Here is a 24,411-nt window from a genome sequence, read left to right as displayed (position 1 = left end):
AGTTCCAGTCTTTATATCAAACGTCCCTCTCTTTTACTCCTCTCCGTCAGTTGATCTGATTACCTCAGACTGCTAAAGCCTCAAATAACTTCAGATAAACTTGTGACACATATTTTTTTTACAGAATGAGATTTTGTTCCCCAACACGTGAGTATTGTTTAACTTGACAAAATGCACTTTTCCTTTTAACACTCCAGCACCACAACCATCTTATGTAGTCTCGTGAAATTTGCTGAAAAACTTCCCTCTGCTCATTATGAGTCATCTAAAAGATTTCATTTTTAAGTTTGTTTACACAAGATAAGAACTTTTCCCACATCTTAGCATGTCACACTTACAAGTTATTATCTTATGGGGCTTCAGAGCAGCCCAGTCACCAGGATAATATGTTAAAATCACTGATGTGGCCACATTTGTTCCTGTCATAGGCTACATATTATATTGACATTTCTAAACCAACCTGTCATATCACGTTCACATTACAGGTTAATGATCTTAATCTCCATATCAGGATGTGGAGGAGATGGTGGTGGAGTTATAAGCAAGAAGGCTGTTTAAGGAGACTTTAGCAGTTTCCTCCTGTTTGTGGTGAGAAGAAACAAATATTTTTACAGTATATCAGGACAAATCACCTAGTTTTTGGGTTGATGGAACATCTTTTCCTAACAAAGTGGCTTTTGTGCCAAAGCCTGACCGAGCACAAGTAGAACATTGTCACACAATTTAAAAAAAAGAAACTAAACTTGCAAAATAAAGAAATGTACAGATTAAAAATGTCCATCATTTGCTGAAACAACATTAATTCTGGCGATTGGGTTGCAGCAAGTCTGAAAGAACCAACTGTTACTGCCCTTTTAAATATCAAACATGTACTTGTGATTGGATCTGCAGCTGACACAAAGTCTAATCATTTATTGCAACTGCATTGTTAAAAAAACTGCAGAGTATTTTTATGTTTTCATTGAAACGGCAGGTTTTCATAATTTCTCTTGCAAAATATCAGCAATCAGTAGCTTCAATACAAAGTACCTGCACAGATCCTCAAAAAGAGTCATGTCAAACTTAAGATTGGTTTGATTTTCAACAGGATAACTGATAATAAATGTAGACACACATTGCTGTGTGGCAACCCATCCACTAAACAGCACGCCAGTCGATCAGACAGTGACTCAGTATAAACAGCCCTCCACTTTGAGTTTCTAAACTGAAACGACAAAGAGACTCTTTGTCACACTGCTGTTTATCTCTGCAGAGCCTGAACAGCAGCGGACCTTTTTCACAGCTGGATGAAAAGACGCATTCATACTCAGAAACCGCTGCGAAGGGCTGAATCATGCACTGCATCAACAGCTACAAGAGCTGACAGACAGCATCCTGAGTGACGCTGCTGCTGAGCCATTCAAACATTATCAGTTTTAATTTGGTGTTATATCGTGCAGCAAAGACAAAACGCAGCAAATATGAGATACAATGTTTGTTTATTATATGTTTTCCTCAACAGAGGCGTTAAAAACCACCTGGTGACAACAAACGATACTGGTGAATGAATAATCTCCTCATGTCCTGGAAATCAGCGAGGGCACATCCAGACAACTAAACCGCTCTCATTTGACCTCTGACCTCAGCTTCGACACAGAGATATTGAACTTTAACAGGCGTGATAAATTGCTGAGAATCAGAATCGAAGTGTGGTCAGAGAAGGACTTCAAAAACAGAAGCAGGATGAATATTTGACATATCGATACCTTTGTTTCAGTTTCTTTAAACCTGTATGAGTATACATAAACATATACAGACACGAACCGACAGCTTCTGTCGACCCATGAATTAAAAAATGTTGTGCAAATGCTTCTTACAAACTAACCTATGAACATGAACACACCCGTCACTCGCTCCTCAGCTCACACATTAAACTGCGGCACATCGTCAGAGTACAGTACTTTTTCAGAAAGCAACTTTAACACATGACACATTCTGCTGATGCTCCCGACACGGACACATTAAGGCCAAAATCAATTCTTAAGACAATATGAGTAACTATCAGAGGGGGAAAGATCTGCAGTGGCCAACGGTTTTCCTTTTTTTTTTAACTGTCGCACCACCAATAATGTAACCAAGATTATACACTGGTTTTACTGTATATGAAGGGTAAAAATCTAAATCATAGCATGCGAAACAAAATATAACAAAAGTAACAAACGTTTCAGTTTAAAGAAAACAAATCTGATCGCTTTGGCTCAGTCAACAACCAAGATAGCACCACATTTTTAAGCGTGTTAACTGCTGTACTTCATCTTCTGACTCTGGTGTCGTTTATAGCGTGATGGAGGGTTAAAGACGAATCAAATGACTTGTTATGTAGTGTGAGTATATTGTTGAATTTCTGCCCGACTTGACTGGCTTGGAACAGTTTTGGTTGTCTGCTGGCAAAATGGTTTGCTCTCACTTTCAGTTGCTGATGGAGTTAAAACCTATGATTGGTTGGTCCTGCACACCAACTGCAACTTGAGAATTCAATTTTATTTTCATTCAATCCACCCAGATTCTGAAAAATGTCAGCCTGCAAAACCAAGTTGTGGTCAGTTGACGTTTAAGTGCAGACATTCCTCTTTAGTTACCAATGAAAGGATCTAAAAAGGGAAGGATAGCCTCCGATGTTTAAGAGAATCCAGCCGACATTGAGGGGGTACCAGCTGCAGCAGAAAACCGAGAAAGTACCCGTTACCCCAAGCGTGTCGAGTCAAGTCGAGCATTAGTGTGCTTTGAGAATAAAGGGTTGAGTATGCTCCAAATGAAAAGCTTTCTGGACTGACTCTTAACAGCATTTTGGACGAGGTGTGCTGCAGCTGACAGTTTGGATCGGTTTATAATCTGCAGATTACATGACAGTTGATTCGTTTTTGTGTCTTAAATGTCAGAAAATAGTGATAATGTCTGTTATAATTTCTCCGAGCTCAAGCCGATGTCTTTACGTCTTGTTTTGTTCGATCGACAGCTCAGAGCCCAAATTTGTTCAATTAACTTTCATGTATGACAAAAGAAAAGCTTTAAAATTGCAACTGAGAAGCTGGAACCAGCGAGTCTTTGGCATGTTTGCATAAAAAAAAACAATTATTCAATTATCAAAATAGATTTTTTTTCATTTTCTTTTGTTGAACTTATTGTTGCTGCTCTACATAACTCCTGTGGATTCACCTTGTTAATGAATCCATTCATTGAATTGATTTTGCCATATTAAATGCTGGTGTGACCGGGCCTTCAGGGCTGTTAAGAGCTTCATCTTATTGGGAGCATTGAGTATTAAATAGCTCGTGTAGCGTCCAGATTTGGCTTTTCGGTTCCTTTTAGAGGTGGTGCAGATTGTAAATTTGTCAAAGGAGGTGTTGGGGCAGCTGTTCAGGTCTAAAACTTGCTGTGTTTGTCAGTTTTAATGCCTCGGCCTCGTGTGTCCAATCCCGTTGCCCCGCTGAACCAGCCATTCAGAGAACACAGAGCTCCTCTGCTCTTCCCTTCGCACCAAGTGCAAATAAACGTCTGTACTTAAATTGTCCGATGACTGAGACACATGTAGAAAAAAAAACTCAAAACATTAAAAAAAAATGAAGTGAAATGTTAAATGCCGCACAAGACGTCCTTTCAGTCAGATTTGTTTTCCTCGTCGTCTTTTTCAGCTGGGGGCGTTTCCTGAGGCGGCTGTCGGGGTGAGTCTTCGCTCTGATTGGTGGCTTCTGTGGTTTGCTTGTCCAGTTTGGTCGGGGGCTCCTCTATCTGCGGCGCTGCGGTTTGTGTACAGTTGATGGGTGTGAGCGCTATGGCAGGCTGCAGGGGACAAAAAGAAGTGTCTATATAAGATGGCTGAACTGTGTCGGGCAGAAAACAAAATGTCATGGCGATAACAGAAGACAGAAAAGCTGCAGATAAGACGAACAAAAACCAAAGATCATACAGTGATTCCTCTGTCCACAGCTAGATTTGAAGTTAAATGGACTGTTTTCATCCCAACCTGCTTTATCAGTTAAACCAAATCAAAGGAGACTTAAAGTTGTCAGAGGTATTCCTGTACAGAAAGATTACAGTCCAAGATATGCATAAAGAAAGAGGAAGCATATCAAAGAAAATCCCACAGGAAAGTCCCACTAAACTACACAGACAACATATGAGCTAATCTACAACCCCAGGAGCGCCTATAATAGCTTCACTACTAGCCTAGCTCAGAAAAATAAAAAACAGACATCTACTGAAATGACAAAAAAAAAAGAAACCTTAAGGAAGATCAGGATGTTTTAATGGTGTAAAGTAGCAAAGCCCAAATGAATACCTGCAGTGACATTCACAGACAGCTGAGCCCTCAGCAGCAGACTAGAGCACACCCACAGTAAAATAAAGGAGCAGCGATGGGAGGGAAGGAGGGGGACAGTGAAACAGAAAGAGGCAGTTGGAACGGATGGAATTATTTAAAGGGGTTACTCAACTTAAAACTCTACGTTACTCTGCATGTTATTTAACTAGTTGTTTTTGTGTTTTCTTTTCTTGTTTTTTTTTTTAAAAGTCTTTTTTGTTCTTCGGTAGGCGGTAGGCAGTCATATCAAACTGGTATTCACCACAAATCCACTTCCAGTCCAGAACTGGGGCAACTCCCTGCGCCACAGAGCTACAGCGAGGCTGGTGAGCAGAGTGCAAGGCACCAGGTAGAGCAGGGCCGGCTGACCCATCTGCATCACAGCCAGGGCCACGAAGGTGATCAACAGGCCGATGCCGTACGCTGACAGGAGAGAGAGACAGAGAGACGGCACATCAGGTCAACAGCTTCAAAGTGTCCAGTCAACATTTAACTTAATGCAGGTTTTTCACTCTAAAGCCACATCCACACTGGATTTATTTCACTAGATGTAAAAGTTACCTGTGCTGGTGAGTGACTTCCTTCCCTTCTGAAACGCTTATGTGGGTAATTTTTTTACCTTTTCACCAGTAATAATTAGAGCCAGAGTTACCTGATGTTTTTCAGTGAACTAACTGGTCCTCCTGTAATTCAAGGCCTAGTCCACACAGACAGGTATTTTTGAAAACAGAGTTTTCATCAAAAAACAGTGCGTTTAAGCACCGTTTCAGAAATAATCACCGTCCGTACCAACACACCTGAACACACATACCACATGACTATTAATGTGTGCAGGTGGAAACACGAAGCAGATTGTAGACTCTGTGGTTGGTGGCCCAGAACGATTTTTACTTTTTAGAGTTACTCCATACTCAAACTACTCAAAATTGGTTAGGGATATGGGTGCTTACATGCATGTGCATGGATATGCGATAAACGTTAAATAAAATGTGTCTCAATATCAGGAGGGCAAGATGCTGTAAAAGCTCATTTGATGGGCTACTGTAATGATTGTGATGTAAAGGACTGGTATTCTCTATTTGCTGGGTCCAGTCGAATGTCCATGTCTATTACAGACCACATCCTGTAATATTTTATTCCCCACCTCCCCCTGTAACACTAATCCTGTCCAAATGGGGCTCATCATAACACTGCAGCAACAAGCACAACCCCTCCCAACCCGCCACACAGGTACGTACCGATCGTGCAGGCCACAAAGTAGATCCTGGAGGATTGTGTTAAAATGTCAAACCTGTGACAGTACGCCACCAGAAGACCTGACACACGACACAACAAAGAGGCATTCAGATCAATAATTTAGCCACGTTTCATCACATTCAGACATCGGACTAAGTCTTAATTATTTTAAGCGTTTCCCTGCACTTCATAACATCTTACATGAATACTGAATATTTCCTAATATGCCAGATAAGCTAAATTAAGTATAATGTTTCAAAAAAGAAATGAAGGAAAATACTTGCAACGTGCAATTATACAGCATTAACTATGAATGTTTTCTTCAAGGAAAGTCTAAATAAAGTGGCTAAATAAAATAAAAATATTGGTGGTCGTGGTCTGACGACAGTTCATTACCTGGAACTAAGATATCACCAAAGCCCAGGAGGGAGAAGGGCCGGTCACAGAGAGCCAGGGGAGAGGAGTTTAACCTTGGCACTTTGAGCACCATGGGGAGCTGGAGGAAACACAAATACCTGTGTTAGTATCAGCTACTCCTCTGAGCTGAGGGGAGTTGAGGAAATTGAAACCAAGCTCACCTTTTCGTGTGTGGCAGAGTCAGAGGGACCAGCTGCGACCTCCACCATTATACTCTCCCCGCTCTGTGGAGAGAAGGTCACGGGTGACGTGAGCATGACACGGTAACAGAGACAGCAGACTCATGAATAACGTGAAAACGGTCTTGACGTACATTTGTAAAGAAGGGTGTAATAAATACGAAGAAAACATCGTAGACAAAAAGGACTGACAGCAGTAAGGTGCAGGCCTGCAGAGACAAGAGCACATCAGGTAAGTTTAAAACCAACACGGTGTGTGAACCAAACTTTTATTATTCAGTGAAACGCAATTAAAATCTCAAAAAAATGTTTTATATATTTTAGTTTATGAGAGCGCTCAACCACCTTAAACGTGGGGAGTCTGACTGTTTTGAGCATGTAGAGACAGAAGGCGATCCCCAGGGCGTCCTGCAACACCCACGCCCACCTGGAGGACACATAACGAGACTGTGAGTCACCATATAATGTACTTACAACATGTCATCACACAGACAGAAAATGCTACCATTATGTCACCAGACATTTAAAAAGCATCACTCACAGAAGAGTACAGGTGTTCTGAAATCAACTAAGGAAAAGCTTCGCCTACAGACAGAAACATCATCCTTTTTAAAATATAAATCACATGATGATACTGTTGTCTCTATCTGCTTTATGTTTGTGTAAAACCTTTGTACGTATCAAAGGACTAACACACTGAAACTATTCTTGACTGGATTATGTGCAGAAACTAAATGTTGTGTTCTCAGACTTGACGAACACAAAAAGTGCAGCCCGTGTGTCGAATGTTCACAGAGCAGCAGGAAACGGGAACCTTCAGGGAGGAACTGTGTTTCAGGCCGTCAGATTGATTGTAACATCACTTCCTTGTCAAACTGGCTTAATGAAACATGTAAATATATTCCAAATATGTGGCGACTGGCTGGTTTTTCTTTGTGCGTGTGACTGAACGTGACACTTACTGGTCTTCGTTGCGATACACCATCCAGGTGATGCTGACACCGATGCAGAAGGCCGACAGCAGCAACATGCGGATCTGCGGCCGCTTGTGCAAGTACGGCAAGTTGTTCTCTGGGACCCTGAATCAATAAATATAAACATAAGCATTTTATTGAGAGCCTCCTGAGTTTTTCATTTATCTGCTTAAGGGACTAACCCCTTCCAGAAAGAGACAAGCATTTTAGCTTCCTTTGGACCTCATCTTGTTGGTGACATTTCCGTTACCATCAGGGCGCCGTTATGTTTTATTACTCATCTATTTTTGTGTCTACATGTTGTATGTATGTTTTAGTGTGTGTGCAAGGCAAGCTGTGAGATAAATAAATCTAATTTAGCTATCCCAATCCATGAAATAACTAACTTTATTTGACCAAATCCATCTGGTTTTATGCTGCTTCCCTTTCCCCAAGAGGGCTGGGTCCTATTATAAATTGGGGCTTGTCTGGGATCTGAACCCAGTACCTCAGAAAACAATACGACATGTGTTGATGTGATTTCTGGGCAGGTAAACTTATGAAAACATATTGACGTGTCTCACCTGCACTTGCAGAAGGGGAGTCTCCTGACAAAAGGCCATAGACAGCTGTGGAGGCCAACCGAGGAGGCAACACAGAAGATGGCTATGACCCAAATGGCTGAACAGAGAGGAAACAGCAGGCAGGCAGGAGATCAGTGCATATGATCACATAATATCCACTCATACTCTACGTGGAAATACACTTTGAATATCTGAATGGTGGTATGAGTTTCACCACTGTGTGTCCAGCAATCAGTGTGCTGAGTGAATGAACAGCTGATCAAAGACGCTCAGCGGGCTGTCAGCAGCTATCAGTTTTATCAGGGAAATGATCACAGCACTCAAGACGTTCACAGATTCAGATCTGTAAACTGCATCTACAGCCTCACAATGCTGGACACTGAGCAGCTCTGCTAGAGGAAATGAGGATAAAGAGTGCGCTGTTGCTCAAGCAGCTTGGAGGAAGTTTACAGTGGAGCTAAATGGAGGAATCATTGAGTAACTTTGTTATCCAGCGTTTGCTCAAATGGTCTGGGCTTTTTCACCAGCTATCTTCTGATTCTACGTCCTGCTGTAAACCATCTGACACATGCTGTGGGGAAGTGATGACATGAGAAAGAGAGAATGTAAAATATATTTTAGCATCAGGAGAAATTCAGTGCCAAATTTGGTGGAGTTTGGACATGTGACACATTCATTATTGGCTAAAGTTGGGCTCTCACATGATCCCTCTCACGTCATCTCGCTGGGAAGCAGACGTAAACGAAATGGAGATTAGCGTGCTGCAACAACTGGCTGTGGTAAAAAGCGTTAATGTGTGAAGCCTGACTGCGCGCTGCTGATGTTATTATGATACAGAATATTTATCCTCAGTAACAAAGCTGCTACTCTGTTGGAAAGTAGTGGCACTCGTGCGACTAGTGTCATTATTTGAAATGATCACTTTACAGACATAACAACTAACACTGTTGTCTTCTTTCTTTGTGAAATGAAGCCACAATCTGGACCATTGCCTTTTCTCTGCAGGCATCGATAAAAGGAAAAGATAAGCTCGGAGGCACATGATTCTGATGGATCTGGTTGAAACTGGATCTCAACTGGAACCAGTTCTCTATTCCCATCCCTACCAATAAACAAATCAAATGCCTTACTGAGTCATGCGAGACCACAATGAGCGAGGGCAAAATTACAGACTAGCTTTGAGAGGCAAACCATCCCTCACACAGCAATAAATACGGGGCAGACGGGACTGAAATCACTATTAATCTATTGCTCACACAAAAGTGGATCTGCACAGAGAGGCCTTTTTAAACAAAGCATTAATATCTTTGATTGTTATGTGTGAGTGCATGTGTTGTACCCAGGCGGTCGTAGAAAAAGTAGAGTAGCACTAGCATGCTGCAGCACATGACCACGAACACACAGATCATGATGGGCGTGACGTCTACTGTCTCTTCGTCCTGCTTCTCCGCACCGTCGTCCCTCTTGTGCTTCATGTAGCGTCTGCATGAGGAGAAACAAAATTCGGAGAGGCACGCTTATTTTTCAGACTAACGATCGGTATCTATGCACACTCATCTGTTTGTGCCAGCTTATTAAACAAAACAGTCTTGTGTAAAACAGCCAGTCAGCCTCTCGGGTTTTGTCATTCACTTGTTAGGTTAAACAGTATTCACAGATGGTTTGTGATTCGCCAAAGCAGCCAGGACGATCATCCGACCATCCACAGTGAATATTTACCATCGCTCGACCGCCTGGCTGGCACTCGCTTCCTTCCTGAGTTCGAAACACACAACTCATAATCCAGAATGTTTTTTGCCAGCGGTCCTGTGCGTCAGAGACCCCATCTGACTGTGCCCTCAGTCACCTTGGCAACTCCATCAGGAAGGACGGACTGGGATTGGCTTGAGACAGTGAGTCACTCATGGCCTCAAATAAACAACAGTGGCCTTTAGTGGAGTCGCAGCGGTACAATGCAGACTGCTTGGTTTGAAAAGATGAGACAACTACGACGTTCTCCTCCAGGAGAAAAGCTGAACAGTCAGACACTTTTATTTCTTTGCCAAGAAAACGGTGACTAATTTTCCCCGGAGATAACTCCCCTGATAATAACCTTTGAATCAAATTTAGCCACCGGGACTGAAAGCATGGCATGCACAGGAAAAGGGAAACTTTGGGTCCTGTAATAATGTGATGTTGTGGAAAGGACAAGCTTGGGTAAACTGTTACTGAACATGATACATATGAGCTGCATCATCATGGAAAATCAACTATCATTTTTGCCCCTCAAAAGACTTCAACTTTCCATGAATTAAACTACTTTTGTAATACTTTCCATGTAATTGCAGTCAGTTTGGATTTAAAACACTCATTTTAACCCAGAAAGTGACGGTATCTTCTATTCTGAAAATAAGAAGTTGAATTTTATGCCTTAAAATGTCTTAAATAGGTTTTATAAATAGATCTGATTATGAAGTTGACATTCTTTTAAAAGTTTGCATTAGCTCCAGTCTCGCTTTTAAATGTGTTTTTGGGCAAAAATGTGTTCCCGGTGTAACAAAACAGAACAAACAGAACAGAAACAGCCAATAACCTCTAATCTATCAGAGCACACTAGCTAGTGTGTTGCAATGTGGTGTGTAGACTAACTCCTTGCATGAACAAAATACTTCCAGAAGTACAAACTGTATCTGTTAACATTACTTTGATCTGATAAGGGTAAATATGGGCAGGTTCAACAAGGTCTGGCTCGAGAACGCCACACTTGCTTTGTTGAAGCCTGTTGAAAATAACAAATTGGAAGCTCAAATCAGGGGATTAGAGTCACACGTGAAGTCAGAAAAAAAGAGAGCTGCTGTAAAAAGCTATAAAACGCCTGACAAAACCCAATATGGTGTGTTAAAACATCTGGAGCATTACCAAATTCTGGCCCCAGCAGAATCCACTAAAAACTACTACTCCAGTCAGCGACCTGCACACAGCGCATATGGGTTGGGTTTTCTTGCCAGTATGGACATAAAAAGGTCTTTAAATCTAACTTGATGAAACAGAAACTCTGTGTTAAGATTTATTTCTGTACGTTACTAACAGTCCAACTCAGCTGAGCATCTAAACCATGTAGAGATAACCCCGCGTTGGATGTCCATCTCTCCATCGTGTCCACTTACTTCTTGCTGTCTCTGCTGCCGGCCCAGTAGCCTCCAACGGCGACTGTTCCTACTGCCATCAAGAAGATGATCACCATGTTGTAGTCCACTACCGGCTCATTGGGTGCATACATGGCGACCAGTCTTCCTTTACCAAATGTCTGCAGGAGATGGAAACAGCACTGAGTCAGGTGAAGGCTAAAAGATCCATTTTGTATTTACACACAATTGCCTCTGCAGGTAGACTGTAAAATGTTTAAAGGTGATCATGAAGACAAAAACTGATACAGTAGGAACCTTCAGGTAGGTTGTTTATTTGCACCATCTGCCGTCTCACCTTGCTTATGTCCAGCATATCGGAGTAGCTGAGCAGTGCTACAGGAATGTCAATCTCCTCATATTGAGTCTTGTTTCCTGCTGGTGGTGTCTGTTATGATAAACGGGGAAAACAGAAACATGTATTTATGTTTTCTGAAGTGTTAAAGTCAATTTAATCTTGATGCACAGTGACTACAAGAGACAGCCTTAGGATGTTTGTAGTTCTGGGCAGGGTTACCAGTCTGTCCTTGCTGACGATGAGCAGGCCCTTGGCACCGTTTATCTGGGCCAGTCGGACCTTTTCATAGAAAGTGCAGTTGCCTCTCATCACCATGGGGATGCGATTTGGGAAGCCTCCCTCCGGGACGTCAGAGGGTGAGCATAGGACCGATGATGTCAGGTCATGGATCTGAAGACGAGACTTCAAGACAAAATTTCAAGAATGTTAACCAGCGCTGGAGGAAATTCTCAACATGGATAAAAAATATTTTCTTGCTAATGACATTTGTTAATGTTAATTTCTAATGAGCCTGGATACGTTTGTTGCTTTCAGAGACAGAGTGCCTCTTGAATAAATGAAAACGAGTCGGATCTGAGCGCTACTAAAAGACTGGAGTCAATACAGTTACAGTCTTGTCCTTGATGATGGATGTATGAAACTATTTCAGCATTTTAAAAAGCTTTGCATGAGACTGTTTTAGAGGATTTCTTTTTCTAATGATACAATTATGTCCCAAAATGAAATCTCATTTACTTGCACATGACCTAGAAACTGTAAATCATGCATTTATTTCCTGCAGCATGGATTACTGCGACTCATTACAGGCTGATATCAGTCATAAAGATCTCAAACATTTCCAGCCTGTTCAGAAAGAAGCTGCCAAAGGCATTGAAGTGGAGATCAGATTTCTGCATCCCGTCCGAGGCTTCCTGAAACACATTTTATTGATCACATTCCTACCGTAATTCATCCCCACTGTTCTGTGTGGCTGTGTAGGCATTTTATCATCATTATCACTGCTTACAAAGAATAAGTTACACCTCTTGCTTCTCACTTACTGCCTTATTTAGGTCCTGAGGTAGACGCGCCCACTGTGAGTTGAAGAATATGCAGTAATCCTTTCCTTTGCTCTTGCCCTTGTCACTGAAATGGGCCATGCCGAACTCTCCCACCACCTGTCAACACAACAGCAACGTCTGTATCACTCAACGTCAATCAGATGTTTGTAACTTTGATATTTGAATCATAGACTTGAACTTCATTTCCAGCCACAAATGAGCTGTCCTGTAACAAGTTAAAAATTGGTGCGCATGTTGGACTTTTCAGGGACGATGACAATACCGATACTTGGGTGTAAATAGAGTGGAGTAAATGAGTTGAAAGTTTATTTTTAAATGTTTTTTATATTTAATTACATTTATTCATGGGTGTACAAAACACCAATCCAAATAATAACACATAGGGATGCAAGATATGGATTTTTTTTCAGCCATTACTGATAAGATAAACCGATAATTTCACATTTAAATAAAACACTAGATTCTTAAAAAAATAACTAAATTACATGAGGGAAAACTAGCCCAAATATAATACACACATAACACCCTAATACAACAACAACAACAGATTGATGGCTCAGGTAAAATTTCATTGATAACCTGCCACCTTATTAAAAAAATATATATATGGCCTAGCACGCTGCACGCTCCTTGTTCACTACAGACCACAAATACTAAAGAACCTGCCCACAGATGATACACTGTAGTACATATGGTCCATCTTCTGTTGCTCTACCGAGCCGCACAGGCAGCAGTCCAACACTTCTGAATTCATCACTACCAACATGAGTTTGAGGCGACGCAATCTACGATCATTGTCAGCACATATATTTTGGCTTTGTCCAATGTTGAAAGTCTTGTTGGCAGCTTGTAAAAGGCCATTAGTACGAAGGGGTGGTATGAGGCATCACCACCGACGCAAGATTAATAGCTGAAAATATGATACAGAACAGTTAACTCATAGGATATGAACTGAATATTTCACAGAAAGTGTTTATTCTTTTTTGTTACTTTCTCTTTCTCTGAAAGGAAAACAATTATATAAACAACAAAGGAGAAAACTAACAACACTTTTGATTAAAGGAACAGTTTTTCACCTGTGTATTTTAAACAATTGTAATAAAACGTACACTGTATTTTGGTGTTTAATTGCAGTTGTGAGTGCTATTCATGTGTAGAATGTATTATACCCAATCTGATATAAATGGGATGGACACAATATTATGAACAAGTTTCAGTATGAAGCAATACAGTGCAGCAACAGCACAAACTACATATAGGTGAATCAACAGCTTGAAGATAAACTGAATATTTTACTGAGGAAGGAATCGCTGTTAGTTTCAGCCAGGCCAGTCTAATAAACTAGAAGATAATGTCAGATGGACTTTTGTTATCCAAGCCTTGACTCCAGTCATTATGATGCTAAGTGCCTGAAATAAAACACTTTTTCTCTTTGTAAAGACAGTCTATAGTTCGCTGAGAAGAATAACTACCGGTCAACCTTGGTTAAACTTTGACTCAGCGGGTCAAAGTACAGTTAGTTTCAATATTTTACCAAGTGACATTATGATGAGCAGAGGAATATTTTGCCCTCAAGTCCTACATTTCAGACGCGTTACCAGGTTTATAACTGTAGCATGATGCGAGTTGTTAGCTAACATTTCCTGATGCATTGTCAGTTAATCCCGACCAAAACGCGGTCTGTCATAAACCTCGTGTTCGTTTCAACAGTGCGGTGGAGCAGAAATAATCCCCAGTGGTTAACATTACACGAAAAAGGTGAGTGTTGTGTGCGTTTCCAGGGCCCACGGTGATCTCCGCAAGCTAACAGTCATAGCATCCAAGCTAATAATCCCTGAACCCCGTCAGGAAAAAACACAATCTGTCCGTGTCAGCCACGTGCCGCTGTGCGCAGTAAACGCGCAGAGGAACAGTTTTTGAAGAAATACACTCGGTCTCTCTCACCTTTTGGATGAGAAAAGCGGCCCAGAACAGTGTTTCAGGGACCCTCATGATGCCTAGCTTGTTGTTGTTTCCCCCATCGACCAACCAACCGCTCGGCTCGAGCCCCTCACACTAGCCCCCACCAGCTGTTCTAACAGGCCACGCCCCCTTTCTCAGTGCGGGGGTTTTAATTGGCTGTGAGCGTCACGAGCGAGTGGCCACGTCCCTGATTGATTAAAGTCGAAGTCAGTCAAGAAGACAAAATTAAAGTCCTTTAAAATCTGTGAAGACCTTAAAACAGGTTTACAAAACATTGTGAGTATGATTTAACGAATTATGTTAAAATAACGCAGGCGTGTCTGAGCTTTTATGGTCTGTCTGACTGACTGATTTTTATGTTTAGGTTTAGTATAAAATTAGCTTGTTAAAGGAGACATACAGTATTATGCTCATTTCCAGGTTCATACTTTTATATTGGGTTACTACTAGAATAGGTTTACTGGCTTTAATTCTCAAAACACATCAGCTTTAGGTCTGTATTCCCCCCTCCTCTGGAATACCCAGACCACTCTGATTGGTCAGCTCAAACACGCCTGAGCCAGCCAGCTAACAACACCAGAGCAGCTGTGCTAAATCAATTCTTACATGCCAAACTAGCTGCCAGGCAGAAATTATACACGTGTGACATGGTGATGTAATGTGACGTTGGGACTTTAGACTTTTTAACTTAAAAGACCTTTCACATGTCCAAGATCAATATAGATCATACAAGTAGCCAGCAATAACTCAAATAAATAAATAATGTAGTTTTGGTTAATATTTAAAACACATTATCAGATGAATTTGAACATTTTTGTATTTTTTCTATATAAGTTTAAAAATTGTATTTGATTTTATTTGTCAATTTGTGAATTTATTTTTCAATCAACGGAGGGTTTTGGTTTCTCCTGTTTTTAAACGCAGTAAAGTTTTTGATATTGACCTGTCAAGGGACTGCAGATGTTAATTAGCTCTAATCTAACTCTGGTACAATGCACTTAGTGGTAACATTAGTGTTTAATATTGCACATGGTCCCTCTACAAATAAAATAAAACAAAACAAACAAACACATAAATAAAGACTTTGGCAATTGGTAATAAATCATGTTGAAGCTCTTTAGAGCTCCAGAACAATTTTGCACATTACAGAAAGAGAAGTCGTCATTAAATTAAAAAAAAAAAAAAACACCATCAACACATTTGTTGGCCTGAAACACATGATATTGACTCTTGAAGTCAGACTTGAGCTAACAGGGCTGGTAAGGCTTTCCATTCCTAACTCTGTATTTTCTCTAAGTACAGTTTACTGGATAGCCTCCAGTATAACTGCTAATCAGCATCTTCTCATACTAACTTTATACTCTTAAGGGTAGAAAATTTTGTTACATAAACATGCAGATAGTGACTTGATGGGATTCCTGCTTAATTTCTGTTGCTTATTGATTTCTGTGTAAATGAAATTAATTTTTAAAATGTCATTAAGGAAAATGGTGCATCAATGTTTGGTAAGGTTGAACTGACAAAATATCTTTTTAAATGGCAATAAATATTATAAAAGCTACGAAGCTAAAATGTTATTATACTTTTTTTTAATATCATTTATTATAACCTTTCCTTCAGGATTGTCAAGTTATTCATCCAAATCTAGGTTGGGTATTGCTGATTCTTGTGATTTGTGTATAATGTGTGTCTAGTAGTCTGTATTTTAAAGTAATTTCGGACCATAACCACACTTACATAGTATATACTGTCTAAGGACAAATACTAAAGTGATAAGTGTGTATTTATTATTGTTACTAGGTAACCAGTGTTATTTACATGACCTCAGTCTTTATCTCTGCATGCTGGATCTTGTTATTCACTGACGTACTGCAGCAGGTTGATTCACTCAGCATGATGTCACTCCATATGTTCGTCCTGCTGCCGGATATTTACCTGCATCAAGTGCAACATCACCGGAACTTCAGCGAATTCTGCCTTCACAATAAAAGGGGCGCTTTTGACGTGTGTCTCATTTAGCAGTTCTGCTCTGGCCAATATTATCAGCTGATATAAACCTGTCACAGATATATCTGTATCAGCATGTATGTTGTCCAATATGTGCTAAAATGAAGAGATTAAAATGCAGAAAAAGATGCTTGGGTCATTTATAATTATAAAATTCCTTAAATTAAAAAAAAAAAAAAGTTTACTGTTTCAGAGCAGTGATGTCAATTTTGACACTACATGCTATTGTTTAACTGTAAAGAATCCAGTGTTGATCATCACATAACAACCTAAAAAACCTTTAACTTACAAGCAAAAAGTATTTTCCCCCCCTCTTTATAATTCTTCTTCTTCTTCTTTATATTATATTTATATTCCGCTTTATAATCTTTATTCTATTATTCTATTCAACATTTTTCTTTTTTATATGTTCATTAATTATTTAAATATATTTTCTGTGGACCTGATGGTCTAAGTGTGGATTAAAAAATGAGTCCACAACGCTGTAAGTCTGGTGAAGAAATGATTGCACTTAATCTCTTTTTTTCATAAAACACCTAAATCTAGGATGGTTTATAAGAAAAAACCGTAAGATCAAGCTTAGGAAGGAAAAATAAAATGTAATTTGTGTATGATTGAGTGAAAAAAAAAACCCAGAAAAAAGAGTCTTGGCATCCTAAATGGTAGCAGATCATCAAATTCAGGACTACTTTTAGTTCACAATTTACTGAGGTTTAAGTATGCAAGGTATGCTTTCAGTGATCTCTGAGAATTATTTAAAAAATGTGTAGATACCACACCAAGTTCCTTAAATAATATATAAACATAAATCAAAATATATATTGTGTTTAGTATTAAAGCACACCAATAAAAAGCACCTCAGTGGCTCACTGTGACCAGTCAGTTGGTTGGGCTTTTATTTTTAACGAGATAACCGGAAGTTGTGTGTGTGTTTCACCGGTGCTACCTTGACACGGGTCCGTCTGGGAATTTTACACACAACTACTTTGGAGGGGGAATGCAGCGCTCGTAGCCAACCGTACTGTAAGTATACGCTGTAGCAATGTCTTCACAGTTTATTTAGCTAAATACATACTTTCCTACCGGTATTTAAACGTTATTAACCTAATGATTTCCTCACTGAGGTCACACTTTCACAGTCAGAGAAAGCCGGCGTTTATACAGGATATTAACGTTAGCTTGTTAACCACCTAAGCTAGCTGCCTTCTGTCGCTGGGATACCTTTTATTTCTTCCTTTTTATTTTATTGCATTGCTGTCATCTTGAGTGATTTAATATCTTGTACTTGTGGTACCAGTTTTATTTAGTGTTTGTAGCTATAAGCTCGACCTTCACGATGTTTTCACCGGCGGAAAAAAAAACGTCTCTGCTGCCTGCTTGTAATATAAACGGCGTTGTCGCTATTCAACATCTTTAACAGCGTCTAACACACGTTATAAGCTACAAACAACCATAGTTTTATCATAACCGTGTTTTTTATATGCCAGTCGCATTAAACGAGGCTTAAATGAGACAAATACTTGCTAGTTTGGCTAGATCCCAGTCCCTTTAATAGAGTTTGAGATATGTGGTCCAGGCAGGAGATGATGTAAGTAGGACTGGTATGCAGAGGTCTGACATCAGCCAGAAAGTCTGTGAAAACCAAAGCTGTGTTGACTCGGGCCAAATAAGGAGGAAAGAAACCGAGGCACTCATGGGTGAATCAGGATATGATCGTTTCTGGCTCATAACTAAGACTTGTATAACAATTTAGATCTACTAACATGGCTTTGTTTTGATCACTTAGCTCTGTCATGTCCACACCACTCACTGCCACCATGTACTGTGTTTCCACCTTTCTCTTTTCTTTCCCACTGCAGTGAATCTTAAGGCATTGTTCCCGTCATCAAGAGTCAGCACACCATGGCTGGCTTCAGGCAAGAGGATGTTGAGTTGTACTATGAGATGGGAGAGGAGCTCGGCAGGTAGGTTATTGTCTTTTCAAAATCATCAGTCAGTTTTACACAATATACTGTTTGAACTTGATTTTAACATGTGTCTTGGGTAGAGGACATCTTTGAATACAAGTGTGTTGTGGTGCTTTAAAGTTTAAGATCTGCTAATGTATGCCATCTTTGAAGGCCATCAGAGATTCGTGTTTTCGCACAAGTAGTGTCGTGAATACAAATGTCCGCCTGCTGAGTGCTGACATTGAAAAACTGTGTAGTTAGCAGGAAGCACATGCAAAGTGAAATAAGTCAGGTAGAGGGTTTAAAGCAAGGTAACGCTGCTGCAGTTTTTAAAGCTGTAGAGCAGAGCACAAATGCAGTGCTTGTAGTTTCTCACTAATAAAACCACATGTGGGCGTGAAGTGTGATCCGATCCCACATAGTTACGTGAGGATTGTTTGAGATGCATTTCGGGTGCCAGGTATGAGCCCGTCAGCAGCATATTAAATACCCTTTTTTACATTGTGCTTGATAGTTTGTGGGCGAGTCATCACATTTTAAAGTTCGAACTCAACTTTCTTTACATGAGCTGTTTTTTTCTGCAGTAATGCAGCAAAAGTGTGACATCACTGCCTCTCAATGTGCCTTTCCACCTCTGCTGTGGTGTAGAGTCTCTAATGGAGAGGGCACTGTGTGTGTGTGTGTGTGTGTGTGTGTGTGTGTGTGTGTGTGTGTGTGTGTGTGTGTGTGTGTGTGTGTGTGTGTGTGCGCGTGCTGAGAAGGAAAGGTATGCAGACATTAAATGTGGGAACATTCAATTCTCTGCACGTCATGCAGTGTGAAATTCTTTCTCCTCATCTGCACATTGGTTTTATTGTCTTGTCAGTAATGTTGTTTATTCATTTTCTTTTTTAAACATCACTATATAAAATGAAACTACAGAGTACTCATGCTTCTATTATCTTTGTTTACAAAAGCAAACACTGTCCTGTGTTGCACATGTAAGATTTTAGCATCAGTTTTCAAGCTCATATACCTGAGACTTGGACATTTAACAAATCATTTTTATTTCCAATTATTTTATTAATCAATTTCTTAGTCTAGTGTTTCGCAAACCTAGTGAGCAGGATCCCCCATTACCAAAATCTGAGCAGTCACAATATCACTGCAAAATGGTTACTGGATACTTTAACCTCTTCAGGCTTCTTTAAATCCTTAAAATGAACCACTCTGAGAAAGAAAAATCACCTTTTGTTTGAACCACATGACGACATCGAGGCTATGATCATAACAATCTGGAACTGAACACAAAAAGGAAGGCAGGTGTATGTTATCCTAATCCTTGTTTTCTCTCTTTCCTGCAGCGGACAGTTTGCCATTGTTCGTAAGTGTAAGGAGAAGAGCACGAGTATCGAGTATGCAGCCAAGTTCATCAAGAAGCGGCGGCTGTCGTCCAGCCGGAGAGGGGTGAGTCGCGAGGAGATCGAGCGGGAGGTCAACATCCTGCGGGAGATCCAACACAGCAACATCATCACGCTGCACGACATCTTTGAAAACAAGACGGATGTGATCCTGATCCTGGAGCTGGTGTCCGGAGGAGAGCTGTTTGACTTCCTGGCTGAGAAGGAGTCTCTGACGGAGGAGGAGGCCACACAGTTCTTGAAGCAGATCCTGGACGGCGTTCAGTATCTCCACTCCAAACGCATCGCTCACTTTGACCTCAAGGTCAGCAGTCTGTTTGGTTAAGACAGCTTGTTTGTGAGGCTCTGGGGCCAGCAGTCATAGTTGACGTGTCAGTGAGAAGTTTTGTTACGGTAGAAGGAGTAAATTTTGTTCTTGAAGTATCTGAAGAGGGTTTTCCATTTGAAAGACAGGGTGAGGCTGTAGACACAAGCATGATATAACAATGTTGGTGTTATTCATACAACTAATAGAACTTCACTGACAAATACAAAAAAATGAAAGTAATAAGATAATACGCCAACAATATAACAATAAGTTACACACTAATACAGAATCACTGTATCATATATAATCCGCAAAATGTTGTGATAGTATCGTATTGTGCGTTACTCTGCTTTTCCCTCCGCTATGATGTATATATATGAATAGTATATAACCTTTTCTGTCTGTGAGCTGCTGGCCCAACACATAATGAGCTGGGGTCCTGTTTACGTACAGTGTTTCTTTCTTGGCTCTCTGTTTACATGTGTACTATATACAATGACCTCATTCTCTCACTAAAGTTCAGCCTTTGTCCTTTTTGTATCTTTCAGCCTGAGAATATCATGCTGCTGGACAAGAACGTCCCCAACCCCAGGATCAAGCTGATCGATTTTGGGATCGCTCATCAGATTAAAGCGGGAAATGAGTTCAAGAACATCTTTGGAACACCAGAGTTTGTTGGTGAGATCATGTTTCTCTCAGCTTATTTCACAGAGGGAAAATGTGTGCTGGTGTGTGCCCACGCTGGCAAGTAAGCTAAACCTCGTAAGTGGATGATAGTGCGTTTCAGATCTCCACATCTGCTTTGAGTTAAAGCGCTCATTCCTCTGTGCTTTACAGCGCCTGAAATAGTCAACTACGAGCCACTGGGACTGGAGGCGGACATGTGGTAAGATGTCAACATGTGTTTTTTTTTGTCCTCTGAAGCTTTTTACTGACCTGTGTGACAGTTTTTATTCATGTCTGGTTCTTCTCTTCTCTGCAGGAGCATCGGAGTCATCACATACATCCTGTGAGTAATGATTCACACCACAACTGGCTGTTTGCATCTGTACAAACAAATCACTTTACACCTCATCCATGTGTTTTATTAAACCTTTAATCTTATTGTCTGTGTTCCTGTAGGTTGAGTGGAGCTTCACCGTTTCTGGGTGAGACCAAGCAGGAGACCCTGACAAACATCTCAGCTGTCAACTACGACTTTGATGAGGAGTATTTCAGCAACACCAGCGAGCTGGCCAAGGACTTCATACGCCGTCTGCTGGTCAAAGATCCCAAGTAGGAACTTTTTCAGACTCCATGCCGAAAGTGAAGAGGAGATTATATATATTAAAGTGTCATTTTCTCACTGGTGGATTTTATTCTATTGCAGGAAGAGAATGACGATCGATGACAGTCTTGAACACCCCTGGATTAAGGTGAGTGTTTATTTAGCATTCATTTCTGGGGATGTAGTGCAGCATCGAGTGACATACATTTTAACTCATAAAGGTATAGTTCAAAAGGCTGCAGCCCATCTTCTAACACAGATAAAGTGCAGGGAGCACATTACTCCAATGTTAGACTCTCTCCATTGGCAGCTGGTGGAGTTTGAAATGCGATGTAAGATTTTAATAATTACATATCAGACTGTACATGGTGAGGCCCCTAAACACTTCTCTGTAGTGTTGTCTCTGAGGTTGGACAACCAGTGTTTACTGAACGTTGGCTGAGCCCGACTGTATTACAGTCATGCCAAAGATATGTTTGGGGCATTCAGAAACAGTTTCTCCATTATATAGTGAAGGGATCTTCACTGTCTCAGTGCACATGTAATGTAGTTCACTCAAGCTGTGGTTGTGACTATTAGTGCCTTGTCACTGATTATTTGTTATCATGATTACAAATCAAACACATCCTAATTTCAGACCTCTTTGTTTTTCTCTCTCCAGGTGATCAAGAGGCGAAACGTCCGCCCAGAGGAGAGAGACCACAAGACTGAGCGCCGACGCCTGAAGACCACTCGTCTGAAGGAGTACACCATCAAGTCCCACTCCAGCATGCCGCCCAACAACACTTACGTCAACTTCGAGCGCTTCTCCCAGGTTCTCGAGGAGATCTCGGCAGCGGAGGAAGGCCTGAGGGATCTGGAGCGCAATCAGCGCTCGTGCCGGGAGGACGTGGCGGCGCTGCTGTCCATATACGAGGAGAAGGAGGGCTGGTACAAGGAGGAGAACCAGAGCATCTCCAGCGACCTGAGCCACATCCGCCAGGAGCTGCAGCGCACTCAAGCCCAGCGCAAGAAGAGCCAGGAAGAGACCCGGCTCACCATGCAGGCCGCCAACATCCTCAAGCGCAAGTTCGGGCGCCTGGAAAACCGCTACGACGTCCTGGCTGAGCAGGTGGCCTCTGAGGTCCGCTGGGTGGAGGAGCTGGTCAAGTCCATATCCGCAGAGAGGGACGGCCTCGGCTTGGGCAGCACGCCTTGAGCCGGGCTGACGTCCAGCAATGACACTTTTCCTTCTCAAGTAACCTCCTGCCCGTCTTCTCTGCATGTGTCTGACACAGTGGAGTATGAGTGGGTCAGTTGTCATCATAAGCTACGCTGCTGCTGCCCATCAGGAAAAATGTTCCACCATGTTATAACATGCTTGAGAGAAGGAGCAGGAAGCAGAGAGGCAATACAAAGAACCCATTCCCCCCTGAAAAGGCTCATTCCTGTGTTTTATACATTTATTTATAATTTTAGAGTTTTTACGTTCTGTTTTTTGACCGTCTTGCATCGTACTTAACAAACGTTATTGGCTTTTTGTTGCAGTTGTCAGTTTTGCAGATGGAAAATACATTCATTTATTTTTCTTAATTTCCTCATTACATCTTAAATTCCCAGTACTGTAAAAGACCTAGATGTCGGCTCATTTTCCTCAGGTTATCAGCCAGTCATGTGAGAAAGCTTCACAATATACAGTTTAGTGTAGAGTTCAGGGGTATTTATTTATCCAGATACGTTTCAGATTCAATTGCAGCTGACACTAAAATTCTCTCATATGTTAGAACAGTGTGGTGACAATAAAAGATGCAATAAATATAAAGCCTCAGCATAGAGAAGCTTTGTTTTACAGGTCTGTGAATAAAATATTATTATTGATATTATTTTATAATTTCCAAATGCTTTCTCGAAAGTTTCCTGGAAGGAACAAAGTAGATGTTTCAGCTAATTCTTTGAGTTTATTATTGACATTCATAGACATTTACATAAATGAAATCGCACTGATTAATACCCCATAAATATTATTCATCAATCATCAATCAAGAAGCTGATTCTTCGTAAATGCAGATTTCTTTCTTTGTTTTGTTGTTTGTGTGCAGGATTGCATGATCATCTCACCTGCCATCCCCTGACTAAAAGTCTTAAGATTGTGCTAGATTAGCATTTAGGAAATGCTCAGTACCAGTCGATCCCTCTCTGTTTTATCTATCTTTTGTACCAAGGAAGAATTTTTCCAGGAAACCTGGCAGAGTTGAAATCGAGAGATCAGCAAACCAAAAACATCTTGTTTGAAGGACTTTTACTTATTTCGCCTTCGATCTGGAGCTTTTTGGTGTGTGGATCTCTTGTGATCCATTGGGACGTACTTGTCTTTTTTGTTTTCTATCCAGGAATTCATTTAAAACTAATCTTAAATTACAGACCCGTAAAATAAAGCGTTACCAGATTCAGAATGTATAGACTCATCTTTGCAGTGCCTGTAAACTGATTGACCGTATTGCCTCTGCGAGCGTTCATTTGTCATCGAGTTAAAGGAGAATTCTGGTATTTTTAAACCTTGACCTGATACTTACATGTTTGAGGAAGTAAATGATTCATACTTACCAAGAATTTTGGAATCGCTCCAGTAGACACGGCTGTAATGGCTGACCTACCCTCAGTTACGTCCACTAGAAGTGCTTGTTCCTTTCACCGAGGCTGAGGTTTAGACCTTTTTGTTAAATAGTAAGATCTGTTTTGCCACCAGGAAGTCTCACTCAAGGAGAAGTCTCGCTCAAACATGTAAATATCAGGCCCAGGATTAAAAATACCCGAATTCCTCTTTAATGACATTTCTATCACATTGATACTGCTCAATGTCTTAAACGCAACAACTTTTGCACAGTAGCCTTGTAAACCAAATATAGTGTGCATGGAAACTTTGTCTGTAAACTGTAACTCTTGTCATTCTGACCGTCTCTGCACACTGAAACATTCCATCAGTCGTCTCACATCCAGCCAAAACATTCCCCATGTAGAGCATAGAGAGTGTATTATTATTATTGTTATATAGTCAGTAGTATTTTTGAGTAGAGAAATGTACCATTGTATCGTTTGCACTTAAATGATTATAGCAGTGTTCCAAAATATATTTTAATCTGTCTCTTACGTGTATGAATAGGTGCAAAAATGAAATGTCTGGGCTTGTCTCAAATAAATAAAGTTATCACTGTTACCAAGTCGTACTCTTGTGTTGTTATTGTATGAAGGTGAATGTTGAAGCACACTGTGAGGACTGTGAAGATGGTCGTGATCACAGTTCTTTGTGTC

At 40.7% G+C, this 24,411-nt stretch overlaps 2 protein-coding genes across 3 annotated transcripts; one reads left to right on the top strand and one right to left on the bottom strand.

Moving 5' to 3' along the window:
- Positions 1-1,459: 1,459 nt before the first annotated feature.
- Positions 1,460-14,284, bottom strand: sppl2 (signal peptide peptidase-like 2). Of its 2 annotated transcripts, XM_084370069.1 has the most exons (16): positions 14,176-14,284; positions 12,211-12,327; positions 11,390-11,572; positions 11,171-11,260; positions 10,855-10,994; positions 9,048-9,190; positions 7,709-7,805; positions 7,134-7,250; positions 6,517-6,598; positions 6,306-6,380; positions 6,154-6,216; positions 5,972-6,071; positions 5,578-5,655; positions 4,602-4,762; positions 4,319-4,359; positions 3,728-3,819 (listed from the first exon to the last, which is right to left on the bottom strand). In XM_084370069.1, the coding sequence occupies exons 1-16, from the start codon at positions 14,221-14,223 to the stop codon at positions 3,810-3,812; spliced, it is 1,545 nt and encodes a 514-aa protein (XP_084226195.1). In that variant the 5' UTR covers positions 14,224-14,284; the 3' UTR covers positions 3,728-3,809. The 2 variants fall into 2 exon arrangements, with proteins under 2 accessions (XP_084226194.1, XP_084226195.1); XM_084370068.1 differs by lacking the exon at positions 4,319-4,359 and having other exon boundaries at positions 1,460-3,819.
- A 2,852-nt stretch (positions 14,285-17,136) lies between these two features.
- Positions 17,137-24,316, top strand: dapk3 (death-associated protein kinase 3). The gene is made up of 9 exons (XM_084370220.1): positions 17,137-17,223; positions 18,060-18,164; positions 19,493-19,853; positions 20,405-20,534; positions 20,694-20,742; positions 20,839-20,865; positions 20,979-21,131; positions 21,226-21,271; positions 21,785-24,316. The coding sequence occupies exons 2-9, from the start codon at positions 18,103-18,105 to the stop codon at positions 22,319-22,321; spliced, it is 1,365 nt and encodes a 454-aa protein (XP_084226346.1). The 5' UTR covers positions 17,137-17,223; positions 18,060-18,102; the 3' UTR covers positions 22,322-24,316.
- The last annotated feature ends 95 nt before the right edge of the window (positions 24,317-24,411 follow it).

This window comes from Pagrus pagrus (assembly GCF_965226575.1).
Source record: "Pagrus pagrus genome assembly, chromosome: 12".
In the NCBI taxonomy this organism is placed as follows: Eukaryota; Metazoa; Chordata; class Actinopteri; order Spariformes; family Sparidae; genus Pagrus; species Pagrus pagrus.
Note: the sequence above shows the minus strand (reverse complement) of the source record. Positions and strands in the feature narration are given on the sequence as shown.

What these genes read in the sequence shown, in the direction of transcription:
- sppl2 (XM_084370068.1), bottom strand. Translation starts at nt 14,223, where the DNA reads ATGAGGGTCCCTGAAACACTGTTCTGGGCCGCTTTTCTCATCCAAAAG. An exon ending in CCGCTTTTCTCATCCAAAAG is followed by an intron (nt 12,328 to 14,175) that starts GTGAGAGAGACC and finishes TTGTGTTGACAG; the next exon opens with GTGGTGGGAGAGTTCGGCAT. An exon ending in CTTTGTGGCCTGCACGATCG is followed by an intron (nt 4,763 to 5,577) that starts GTACGTACCTGT and finishes CTCTCCTGTCAG; the next exon opens with CGTACGGCATCGGCCTGTTG.
- dapk3 (XM_084370220.1), top strand. Translation starts at nt 18,103, where the DNA reads ATGGCTGGCTTCAGGCAAGAGGATGTTGAGTTGTACTATGAGATGGGA. An exon ending in TGGAACACCAGAGTTTGTTG is followed by an intron (nt 20,535 to 20,693) that starts GTGAGATCATGT and finishes TGTGCTTTACAG; the next exon opens with CGCCTGAAATAGTCAACTAC. An exon ending in TTGAACACCCCTGGATTAAG is followed by an intron (nt 21,272 to 21,784) that starts GTGAGTGTTTAT and finishes TTCTCTCTCCAG; the next exon opens with GTGATCAAGAGGCGAAACGT.